The sequence below is a fragment of the Glycine soja genome, chromosome 4 (genome assembly GCF_004193775.1).
Source record: "Glycine soja cultivar W05 chromosome 4, ASM419377v2, whole genome shotgun sequence".
NCBI lineage: Eukaryota > Viridiplantae > Streptophyta > Magnoliopsida > Fabales > Fabaceae > Glycine > Glycine soja.
In genome coordinates this window covers 46,632,018-46,644,979 of record NC_041005.1, presented here as the reverse complement: position 1 = coordinate 46,644,979, position 12,962 = coordinate 46,632,018, and the positions used below count along the sequence as shown (strand labels likewise).

Here is a 12,962-nt window from a genome sequence, read left to right as displayed (position 1 = left end):
AAAAAATTATTTATTTTCTTCAATCTTGTAGGAGATACAATGAAATAATTCAAGATATTTTAATAAAAAAATAATTAATATATAAAAGAGATGAAATGAAATCTTATAATAAAAAAAATATTCACTATATCTTATAAAATAGGAACAGAAAAATTTGTTAGCTATGTCTTATAATAAGAATAACTTTGAAAAAAAATTATCTCTTTTAATAAAACACGCATTAAATAAGTTTTCAATCAATTTAAAAATAAATAAAGAAAAATCTTAAGTGTAAAAAAATTTAATACTAATAACTATATTAACTTTTCTTAAAAAATTAAATTAATTAACTTTCATAATAAACACAAATTAGTAAACTATATCAAATTAGGACGGGGCCACGGCCAGTATTAAACACTAATATAAAACTCTCCATCATTAGAAACATACATTAAATTAAAGATCTTGCTAATTAGTATTATTAGGACTTTGGTTTAAAAAAATGAAAAAAAAATATTTATTATGTAAATTATTAATGAGCGTAAAAAAGATGATAAACCACACAAATTTTGGTCTCCCGATTTTTTTTTTCAGTTTAAGTAACTTAACCAATATGTTTTACACACTGATATTTGGCTTCAATTAATAAGAAAATATCCGAATTCGATTCTTTATAATAATTAATGCTGCGACAGAATTATCATAATTAACAAGTCAATGACTTTAACATCCTCTGGAAGCCGAAAACACGCCACGGCATCACCACCCCCACCCGAAAGGATGAAAGAAAAGACCAAGTATCGAATTCCTACTAGTGCCACTTATTTAATAATCTTAAATTCGTAGTACTTTGTTACAGTATTTTGTTTTATTAAGAAACAAAGATTATAATCTTAAATTAATATTTAATACATATACTTATAAGGGGCAAGGAATACTACTATGGATGGATACTAATATTAAAAGGTCGAACCTAATATTCGGCCTTGTCTTAGGCGTCATCACGATTAAATGAATGAATATTCCGAGTTAAGAAATGGAACTACATTTCGGTGGTTGACATAATGGCAAATCACGAACATCATGAGGTGAGGTCGCAATCAATCACACATTGTACATGCTTCATAAATCCCTCCCAGATGAATAATCCATTTCTTCAACGAGCAAGGGGGGACCAGTAGTACTACTCCTGCTTCCTTCCACTTTTCTCCCCCTAAATATAATGTTTAAAGATCCTCTATGCTTGAATGCAATACACAGGCAATGACTTTATATATACTGCCAGGTAAGAGTAAGACATCTTTCTTGTACAATTCAACTTGTACGATTCGATTGGTATTTGTTTCGATAGAGAATTTTAAATAAGAAAAATAATTTATCAGAGAATTTTAAATGAGAAAAATAATTTATTAGAGAATTTAAATTTTTTTAATTTAAAATTTATTATTTTGAGGTTTTTTTAATGAAGAATTTAAATTTTTAAAATTTTAAAACAGAATTGTAAACAACTAAAAATGTGGAATTTTAATTTCCTTTTAAAATGTGAGAAATTAAAATTCTTTTTTTGATAAAAGAACCTTTAAAAATGTTCATGCATTTTCTTTATAATCTGCATCCTCTCATTCTCTCTTTCACAGGTGATGGAGGTACTCATCGGCAGGGAGGGTCTGGGTCACGTCTTACACCATTGACGGAATGTTGTGATCGAGTATGATGGTAATCGCCATCGTGTCCTGATTCTCCTGCGACTCCCCATACCGCATCAATATTCTTTCCTTTGAAAACACACCAATCGTATATTCTCTTCTCTTTGTATTCATTTTCTTTCATTCTCACAATTTTAATTTTTTTTATCCAAACACAAAATTTTAAAAATAAAAAAATTTTAATTAAAGTATTTGAAATTCTTAAAATTTAAAATTTCTCAAAATTTTAAATTCTTTCATCCAAATACATTCTTAATGAATTCACACAAACTAAAAAATGGAAAACGACTTTTAAGTAGTACTAGTATATCATCATCATCTCATCATCATGCCCAAAACAACCAGAAACATAAGAAGAAAAAAAAAGCAAAGGCAAATTGGGTTTTGGTTGTTTGTAGCCATGTCCTCACTCTCCACATTTCCTATCTATTAAAAAAATGTAAAAACACATTCCCATTTCCATTCTCATCCTCATTCCCATCACGTGCACAAGTGATAGATGCCCACATATTCATATACCTATGGTGTGTAGTATATACAAGTAAAAAGAATTAAGGGGTGTGATGTAATCATGCATGCATGATTTCAGAGTTCATACACAGACAACAGAGGAAACTGAGAGAGGGTAGAGGAAGGTGTTGGCATACTGGAATGAAATGGTGGCACCGTTGATCAAGGGCCTGCCATCATTGACGAGGCAGTCGTTGTAACGGAGGCGCTTGAAGAGCTTAGGGTTGATTAGGCGTGCAGAGCTGAACCAGCCGCATCTGAGGTGTATGCCAGAGATGTCGCATCCACTCACGCACATGTTCATTATCTCTACTGTGTAGGTCGGAATGCCACTTGGGAGAGGTGCTGTGGGGCCCTGGTTTATCACTACATCACTTTTGCTGCACTTCTCGCCCCATATTCGGTTTGGTTCCACTCTTTCATTGCCATTGCCTGTATCAATATTCGAAAAAAAAATGTTACATGAATACCTAGCTACCTGTAAACAGAGAAAAGAATATATATATATATATATAATAGGATTTATAATGTAAAAATTAAAATAAGAAATGATAATCAAATATTTGAAAGAATATAATATTTGTGTATCTTTACTTATTTTGAAAACAAGGAATCATCCTTACAAAATTTTCTCTCTCTTTCTTTCTCAAACACAATGCACATCTTTATTATTACTGTGTGATAGTACAAACAAAAAAGAAAATGACAGTCTCTGCTAGTGTAGGACCACCAGGAAACAATATCAGCAGAACCCGTCCATCGGTGCAGGAACCAACACCAAGACAAAACCTTATTATTATTGAGGTTTTTTATAATGTTCGAAAAAGATATAAAAAGTGAAACATTCCACAAACAAAAAGGCACAAACCAAAAACAAGCTCAAAAGCAACTTTCAAGTTCAACTGGGGTGAAAAGCCAATTATTCGAAAGGCTAGTGCTAGCTAGCCAAGAGTATTTATTTTCAACCCTAGTGGAGTTAAAAAGAAGAAAAAGGGTCAAAGAAATTTTTTTAAAAAAAAAGCTACATTAAAATGGAGAATGAAAAGGACAAAAATATTATTTATAGAATTGAAACTTTTTTTTCATATTTTTTTCTCTTTTCACTTCAACTAAATAACACAAACACACTATTATCAGTCATTCATTTGAATCATTTCTCCCTTTTTGTGTATTCTCCGATCGAACAAGCCAAAAAAAATTGACGCTATTGACTATTGAGGGAAAGAAAAGGATCCTGTGGAGCTTAAATTACAAGTTCAAGTTCAAATTTAATGGACAAATTTTTCTAGTTAAATGGCCTTTTGATATGATTAGATTACACGATCCTGAACAGTCAGTTCCCATTCAGAGAAAACATACAAAGAAATACGGCAAAGGCATAATCTCAAACAAACAAGACAAAGGGGGCAACCTCAAAAAAGGAACACATAATCGTTCTCCCATGTAAAGACACAAGCACTAGTAATTACTACTAATAATTACTTAGAAATTAATAATGAAAAAATAAAGAAAAGGAAAAAGGAATTACCACTGGTAAGGAGTTTGCGATGCGAATTAGGGAGGAACGTGTTGGTTACTTCATCCAAACCACGCGACAAGGACACCGCCGCCATGGTATCGGTGAGAGTCCCACCGCCGCCGCCGCCAAAATCTACAAAACGCGATTAACAACACAAGGAAGGACAAAAAAGACAAACAATTAAAGAAATGATTAACAATCATTCGCATAACATTTAAGTTAATGGACCTATTGTAGGAAATAAATCAATAGAAATGAACACACATATATTGTTAAGTGAAACGACAAGCACCTGTCAAAACGGCAACGAGTGCGATGGAGAAGACGGAGACGGTTACGAAGACGACGACAGCGATTCGTCGAACCGAAGGCGCTTCCATGAAACTAAGAACACCACGGCTCGTCGTTCGGAAGTTGAAATGGTTGGAACTAACTAGTAGTCACGGCATGGAAGGAGAGAAAGAGAGAAAAAGATAATAGTGTTTTTTTAAGTTTTCACAGATCTGCAGAAGAAGAAGAAAAAAAAAAAGGTAAGGTCACATTCATATATAGACATCACATCATGTGAAGAAGCGAGTCAACGAGGCACGAATAGCCGTCGATTCGGAGAAAATGAAGTCAGTGAGTGTCACGGGGCTACGATGAGATGAGTGTGAGACCTAAAAAGAGAAAAGAGAAAAAAACGAAGCGTTCATTTCATTCAATCAAAAAGCCAGCTATCTAGTATCTAAAAGCTAATACTACACCTACATCACACACACACGGTTTAAAAATTTGTTCGCAGTGAAAGCCAAAAACGAACGACGTTCATTCATTGCATTGCTCCCATGCATTTCTGTTGAGTTCTTCACCGGTAACCGTGTCGTTTGCGTTTTAAGGGAAAGAAGAAGACGAGTGAGTAAAAAGGAAAAGAAGAAGAGGAATTTACTGTGATTTACTTATTTCCTGCGCGGTGTAGGGTTTGGGTGTGTGAAGCGACCAAGGTGGCAGAGAATCGTCAAAAAAAAGTTGAAAGGCATTTATGAGGCAACACTAAACATTGGCATGGCAGAACAGAAAAGAAAGAGAGAGAGAGAGAGAATACTCCAACTTACTGTTACAGTGGTTGTGAGTGTTGGGTAGGTTTTGGTGGCTTTTTCTTTTTTTGTTGGTGTTGTAAATGGAAGCGTCGATGCTACGGGGACGCTGGCTTTTCGTCTTTTTCGTGTCGGGGAGGTTTTGGTTTTGGGCGTGTTTATGTATATGGGTAGGAATGAAAATTAGCCTAGTAGTTTGTTAAGGGTTTATGACTCGACATGACTTATTTATTATAAAAGTTAAGCTCAAACTTTTTAACTTGACAAGCCGATTTGTTTAAATAATAATAATAATAATAATAATTATTATTATCTATAATATTTTTATGATATTATGAATGACAGGATGAAGTGACATAAAGTGTTTAAAGAGTTCCATTTGCATGTGGAAAATTTTCAAAAAGAAAAAGATTTTAAGTTAAAAGGATAATGCAATCAGATTAATACTTCCAAACAAAAAAGAATGTTTTGTAAAGACATTTTCAGACAATTTAAATATTTTTATTTGACTATATTGGTATAAATTATCTCTAATCCATATATTTTTTTAATATTATGCTCTCTTTTTCATTTTCTTTTAATATACTTTGTGTTTTAATAATTTGAATTCAATATGATTTTTGTTTATCAATTATTTTTAGATTTGTACGTTATTTATACGAAATTTTATAAGTTTCTTTTTTTAGTTAGTATTGCACTAGGTTTTAAAACAATTAATTGGTTAAAGACGAACATATGACAAGTAACGAGTCAAGCTAAAGCCTTACATATGAGCTCAAGCCTAATAAAGTTTGGCTTGGCTCGGCTCGGCTCATTTTCACCCCGATCGATCTACATATCAATGTCCTCTACCATGAGGTTTGATTTTTTATATTAATTAACCAGTTAAAAAATGAAACTCTTTATCTAAACTGAAAGTTATTTATATATGTAATTAGATATAAATTATTTTAAATATATATATATATATATATATATATATATATATATATATAATTAGAAGTTAAAATAAAATATTATAATAATTAAGAATAAAAACATTCAGAAAATATAATTATTTCTCTTATAAAATAGTTATAAATTACAAAAATGGAGGGAGGTGTTGTTAATGTTAGTTAGGGGTTGAATGAACCATGGTTATTGGTTACGGGTTAGAGTCACCGCACGTGGGGTTGCTAACCCTGGCCGTGGGATATGAGGATTGTGGAGTGTATGATATGATTATTATTATGATTCTCATTCTTCTCGTTAATGATTAGCAGCTACCTAGCTATATACACCCCTCCTTTCCTTCATTCACCTTTGAGAAAGAAAGTAAACGTCTTTCTTCCATCTCAGCGGGCCATCTCAGTTCATTGATTACAAATCTCACAATGTTTCAACTTAATTAAAATATTAAAAGTGCAATTTCAATTAAAAAGATGAATAAATAATTAAAATTTTGTGATGCGGTTATAAGTTAATTTCAAAAACATGAAAAATATAAATCTGTTCACTAAATATACAAAAAATACAATAAATTAATTATTATTTTTTGGTTTTTTCCGAACTTCTTAGGCCAGTTTTACTGTTTCACATTATTTATATTCTACTTTTTATAATTTAATTAATTCATAATGTAACATTTCAAAAAATTACTTAGTGAATTTTACAAATAATCCTATATGTTTATATTTTATCAACATTAATTTTTCTATTATTACATAAACTTTTTGTATTTCATTTTTAAGACTCACAAAATGACAAGCACCGGTGTTTAATTAAGTACCAAATGCTTAATAAGAAATTTACACCAACCATTACGTGTTATTAAGATATGATGCTTGATTGGAAGATCCACGTTTAGCAACGTGGATGGAGAGGTCCTAAGAGTGTGTTTACAGAAGCTGGGACTAGATTCTGTGTTAGTCTCACTGGTGTTTACAATATAAATTTTTTTTATCCAATTAAAAGTTACTTATTAAAATTGTTGACTCAAAATTAATTCTAAATCTATAATTATTTCTTAAATATAAAAGTAAATATATGAATATTTATATAAAGTAACGTTAATTGGTTTTTTTAACGTGGTTCTATATTTTAGTAGTAGTAATTTTAAGATATGGAAAGAGAATACTGATCTACCTTCCAATTATGCTCTTTAGCTAGGCAAGATAATTTCGCTGCCATGTAATGTAACGTCCCTTGATTCTATTTTGGGAATCACGTCACATTGCTCAGTTACATTTCTTCTTTTTTTTTAGATAAGGGGAAAACTACGCAGAGAACTACAGTGCGCAAAAGAGAAATACCTCTAGCGTCATCATCAATGATGAGCCTGAGCAAAGGGGAAAGAGGGTGAACAAAAACCAGGGGAGTAGGAGTCATTGAGGCCTATACTAGCAAGAAAATCTGCACTCCTGTTAGCTTCACGGTAAATGTGAGAGATGGTAGTCTTCCAGCCATGATCATGGAAAGTGGCTTTGATGTCACAGATGAGCCATCTAAGATAATGGGGGGAGAGGATGAGCTGGTTATGAAATTAAGAGCCACCAATCCATCTCAAAGTGGACAAAATTGAGATTGAGCTATTTGGCAAATGCAATACCATGCTCAATGCCCTATGCTCAGCCATCAAAGCATTGCAATTGCCAAGATTAACATGGAAAGACTTTAGAACTCTCCCATTAGAATCTCTAACAAGCCTTCCACAAGGAGTAGTGTTGAGGGTGTTAGAGTAGGAACCATCTGTGTTGACCTTATAGGAGGAAGGCGGGGGTTTATGCCACACAATGTTGGCATCCTGTCTTGAAAAATGGATGGTCAAGAAAGGACTTCTATGAAATTCTTTGTGGATGAACAAAGCATGGGCCATGGTCTGAGGAAGAAGAGTGGAGCCAAGAGCGGAATGGTGATTGAATATTAAATCATTCTTATCCTTCCGAAGGAGATAAACCACAATTCCAAAGAATGATCCTAGGTTCCAACTTGGAAAATCAGAGACTTATTATCCTTGAGGTTGAAATTAAGTCAATTAGTGAGGCCAAGACTAAAAAATTTCACCCAACGGTTATGGTCAATCACCTCAAACCAAAAAACATAAATGTCATCACAACCGCTCAAGGAATGGAGAATAGACTCAACATACATGTTATGGCAAGGACAAGTGCCTAAATCAGACATATGTCTTTGCTTTCTAGTATGATTAGTTAGTAGACGTCCATGAGCCACAATCTAGAGAAATGCTTTGACACGTTGAGGACCATGCCAACTCTAAATAGAGGAGAAAGTGGACCTGCTTCCCATTGGAGGAGGGGTCGCAGTCAAATAGTTATAAGCTTCCTTAATAAAGAAAGCACCATCCTTAAAGGCCTTCCAGATAGGGATATCATCCATCCTTTCTCTAGGAGGAGGAATAGAGGAGAGATGAACTCTTGCACTAGAGGGCAAAAGGTAATTGAGGATGTCTCGTCTCCAACTATCATTTTTGACATAGGCTAAGACTGGGTAGTGCTTCTTTAGAATAGGGATATTATCCTCTAAGAGCATGTTAAAAGGGCCTAAACCTGATATCTTGTCATCCATCAAAAATCTGGTAATATGGCCATTATTAATAGACCAAGCCAAGTTAGAAAGGACATGGTCCCAATTATTCACAACAACATTCCAAATATAAGAGGAGTGGTGGCCTTTGGCTATGGTAAGAATACTAGCAACTCCACACTTATATTTGGAGTAAAGGATGTGAACCCAAAGGACATTGAGATCATTAATTAGGGCCCAACCAAGTTTAATGAAGTAGGCTTGGTTTAGAACATGGATGTTTCTAATGCCAAGACCCCCTTGGTCCTTGGGGTTGCAAATGGTGTCCCAAGAAATGTTGTTCATTTTACAAGAATGCTCATCACCCCCCCCCCCCCTCTCCAAATGAAGTTGTGATATAGTTTCTCAATATCATTGCACATAAAGCTAGGGATGGCAAAAGCTAGGATGCAGTAGGCGGGGAGATTAAGGAGACATGATTAAGCCATACTGATGTAGCTTGTCGAGGAAAGAGTGAAACCCTTCCAATTGGTAAGTTTTTTCCTGACTTTATCAACAAGGTGGGTGAAGCGATGATTGTTTTTCCTCTTGTGGAGGACCATGAAACCCAAGTAGGTTTTGAAGTCATTCATTGAGGGAATATGAATTGCAGCACTAAGAACTACAATGTGAGAGTTGGAAACACCTTTAGAGAAGTAAATTGAGGGTTTCTCCAAATTAACTTTTTGGCCTGAAACCATGGCAAAGACATCAATGATTCTACTGATTTAAAGGGTTTTCTAAGTAGTAGCTTCAACAACTATGATAATGTCATCGGCAAAAAACAGGTGGGAAATTTGAACATTGCCTCTATGGCCTAAAGAAAAAGGCTTTCAGTCACCATTCTGCACCAAGTCATGTATGAGGTGGGCTAGCCTTTCAAAGCAGAGGATGAAGAGTAAAGGGATAAGGCCCTCTTGAAGGCTAAAAGGAAGCAAAGGCCCCACCATTCCAATTAATAGCAACCCCAAAGGAGGATATACGGTTGGATATAAGAGAAAACAACCAAGGAGGGAGGCCAAGCTTCATTAAAGAATCCATGGTAAAATCCCACTCAATTTGATCAAAAGCCTTTGCAGATTAAGCTTGAGGATCATATAGCTTGGTTTGTTTCCTTTATCCTGGAAGGAATGGACCAACTCCTGAAGAATGATGTAGTTGTCAACAGAATTCATGCCACTAATGAAGCTACTCTAAAAGGGACCCAATACATAAGGGGTGATTTTCTTTATCCTGGAGTAACAATTTTGTAAATGACATTGCAGAGGACAATGAGTCTAAATTAGGTAATGGAGGAGGGGTCACTAGTCTTAGGAACCAAATGCATCAAGGTTTTGTTGACAGAGGCAATAAGATAGGGTTGTTGTCTAACCTTTAAAACAAAGTCAAAAATGGTTTCACCTAGGGAATCCTATTAAGATTTGAAGCACATAAGGTGATAGCCATTAGGCCCAGAGGCATTATAGTTTCCCATGGAGAAAAGGGCATATTTAACCTCCTAAAAAGAAAAATCTTTGTTAAGGTCGTCTAAATCTAAATCATCAACCTTGAAAGAAGGGTAGGAATGTCGTGTGAGACACATATATGTGAAATAAGCCTCAGAGGCAAAGAGGTTCTCATAATAAGAAACAACAAGTTGCTGGATTTTATCCACTTCATAGATCCAACTGTTAGAGGTATCCTAAAGAGCATCAATGAGGTTTCTTCTTCTCTTCAAAAGAAAAGATTGATGGAAATAGCAGGTGTTCATATCGCCCATATTCAACTACTTAGTCCTGGACAAATGAAATCAATACTCCTCCTAACAAGAAATGTCAACATATTCACTCTAGAGCTATCGGTAGAGGGTTGTTAAGTTGGGATCATGTTCGGAAGTTTAGGCCTTTTGGATGCCTTGAATTCTGGCTATTAAGCACTTCTTTCTTTTGAAAATATTGTCAAAACAGTCACGATTCTAAGATTCCAGACAATCAGTAAGCCTATGGATGTTATTGTCCCAAGAGTTAAAGGGTTGCTAAGCATTCTTTTCCACCCTTGAGAAGTTAGGGTGGTCCAAGCTAAAGAACAAAAAATTTAAAGTAACCATGCCTCTAAGTGAATGGAAGCAACAGGGAAAGCCTTTTGCCAAGAGGGGTTGGCCAACACCCTACCAAGACACTCCTTGAGGTTACTCCTAGACCAAGTGAAAGAGAGCCCTGGGAATCCCATGTCCTTTAAGCAGTAATTTTGAATGCAAATCTAGAATTGGTTGCTGGATTGAGAGTTGATTTGTCCCCCTCTAACCTTTTTATAGTCAAACTAGACAAAGTTGAAATCACCAGGAATTGCCAGGGGGAATTCATGTTGGTTGCAATAGATTGGAGCTCATCACAAGAATGGTGTCAAAGATGAGCTTGAGGGCTCACATAGATAATGGTGAAATGCCAAGGGTTGGCAAAAGTTGGGTTGACATGCATGTGAACCATGTATTTGGAGGAAGAAAGCATAGAGATAGAGACCCTGGAAGCTCGCAAAAAATCCAAATTCCCCCAAGAAAGGCATCAACAACAACTTTAAAAACATTATCAAAGCCTAATTTATTGATGACAGAGTTTGCAGTAGCACCATTGATATGAGGTTTAAGGATATCCAAAAGATCCATATCATAAATCCTCATTAAGTCATGAATCAGACAAGAAAAGCCTTTTTTTTACCTGCACCACAAATATTCCAAATCAGAAAATTCATAAGGAAACTAGCAAAAAGGTTTTTGAGGCAAAAGCTCGAGAAAAGGATAAGATATATGGATAACCCTTATAGGGTTATTAGCTTTGCTAGGGTCTAGAAAGGACACATCATTTGGTTGAAAAGCTTCATCAATAGTCATACAAGAGATTCCTCTCGGGTCAGGGGGTCTGGTGAGGGTTGAAACACCTTGGGAAAGGGTTTCATGACTTGGCTCCATGGGTATGGGTTGGGAATGGGTCAAGGGAGGGTGGAAGGAGGGGAGAGAGGAATTATGGATAAAGAGGTGGTTTGGGGTAGGAGTGGTAAGGAGCGGGTTATTCGTGGTAGGTGTAGGGTTAGGCATAACAAGCAGGGCTTTAGGGGCAGGTCTAAGTGGGTGTAGTTAAGTTTGGTTTTTACCAAAAGATGGTATGGATGGAGTGTGTGGCTTAGAATAAGGTTTGGAATGGTTTTGTTTTTTGTAATTAGTTTTAAATTTCCCAGAGTATGAGGGTTCAGTGTTAGATGGCTTAGGTGTCTTAGGAAGGGGAGGTTTGGCGATCTCAATTTGAGTGTTGTTAACGCCAGCGTCAAGGCTAATAGTGTTAGGCTCCACTTCCAAGGCCTCGTATCTGGAGCTAGTCGTAGAGGAGGAAGGGTGAGCATCAACATTAGTGTTTTTAGAATCCCTAGCTTGACCATTTGGTGTAGGCTTAGAGGTTTTAGGGCCAGGTGGATGTTGTTTAGGCTTTTTGGCAATCATCCAAGGGACAAAAGCCCTTTCCATGTTAGGGTTTTGGTGACCTTGGGAATTTGGGACTCCACAGACCACAAACATGTTACGATCATCTCCTTCTTTGGTAGGTCTTCCATTTTGATCATTAGGAACCCTAGTGGCATCCTTAGGGTTGATCACATGCATATGACATATGGTGACATTATGGCCGTATTTGCCGCAACGAAAGCATATGAGGTGTAAACCTTGATATTCAAGGTTGAATTCCTCTACCCAAAACCCTAAAATAAGGAACTAGTGCTCTTTGTAAGTTCAATTCAACCCAGATTTGAGCGAATTTCCCTCAATTTTGGACAAAGGTATTTTCATCTATCTTTATTATAGAGCCAAACATATCCCCAAGGGTGATTAAGAAGTCTCTGTTATAGAGTTCTATAGGGAGCATGTGGATTCTGATCTAAGCATCAACCTTTTTGACCTGATGCTTGAAAGGGTTGAAGAAAGGCCTCCATCTTTGCACTAGCAAATCTATAATCCTCCTTATTCGAGAATCAAACCAAAAAAAATTTTGCATGAAGGTTGATGGTTTTAATAGCCCCCACATTTTGTTAGAGGAATTGTAGAGAAATTGTCTTGCCCAAAAGTTTCAAAATAACAAAGTATTGTCAGGGCTTACACCACCGGTCATAGGATTCCACAGGGACCAGGATAGTAGGACAAGGGTTGAAAGGAAATTCATAGGTCATGTCTTCATCTTCAGCTCCAGCGTAGTAATAACTGCTAATTATGAGTATATTTTGGGGTTAAATTATATAGGAATTTGTTAAAAATGATGAATTTATTATGCTTAGTGAGTAAAATAAAACCCAAAAAACCAGGATAATTAAGGAAAGCAAGGCTAATTAAGGAAAATAAGACTAATTAAGAAAAACATGCTAATTCAAGAAAGTAAATGCAGGCTTAGTGCGAGAAGCCCGCTTAGCACTAAGCTAATATGCATGTATAAAAGAAGAAAGAGAAGAAGGAAAATACACAGAAATTCCAAGAGAATATCATTCCTTATGAAAGATAAAAGCTAGAAGAAAGAGAAGCAAGCATTGAGAGTCATTCCTTCCCTCCATTCCCCTTATTCCCCTTTACTAAATATTTTCATTGTAATTGTAAAGCTT

The 12,962-nt window shown here is 35.4% G+C and overlaps 1 protein-coding gene across 2 annotated transcripts; it reads right to left on the bottom strand.

Moving 5' to 3' along the window:
- Window positions 1-1,980: 1,980 nt before the first annotated feature.
- On the bottom strand, window positions 1,981-4,937 carry LOC114409963 (protein TAPETUM DETERMINANT 1-like). 2 transcript variants are annotated; one of them, XM_028373658.1, is made up of 4 exons: window positions 4,809-4,937; window positions 4,007-4,217; window positions 3,724-3,846; window positions 1,981-2,627 (listed from the first exon to the last, which is right to left on the bottom strand). In XM_028373658.1, the coding sequence occupies exons 2-4, from the start codon at window positions 4,092-4,094 to the stop codon at window positions 2,278-2,280; spliced, it is 561 nt and encodes a 186-aa protein (XP_028229459.1). In that variant the 5' UTR covers window positions 4,095-4,217; window positions 4,809-4,937; the 3' UTR covers window positions 1,981-2,277. The 2 variants fall into 2 exon arrangements, with proteins under 2 accessions (XP_028229459.1, XP_028229460.1); XM_028373659.1 differs by having other exon boundaries at window positions 4,007-4,936.
- Between the last annotated feature and the right edge of the window lie 8,025 nt (window positions 4,938-12,962).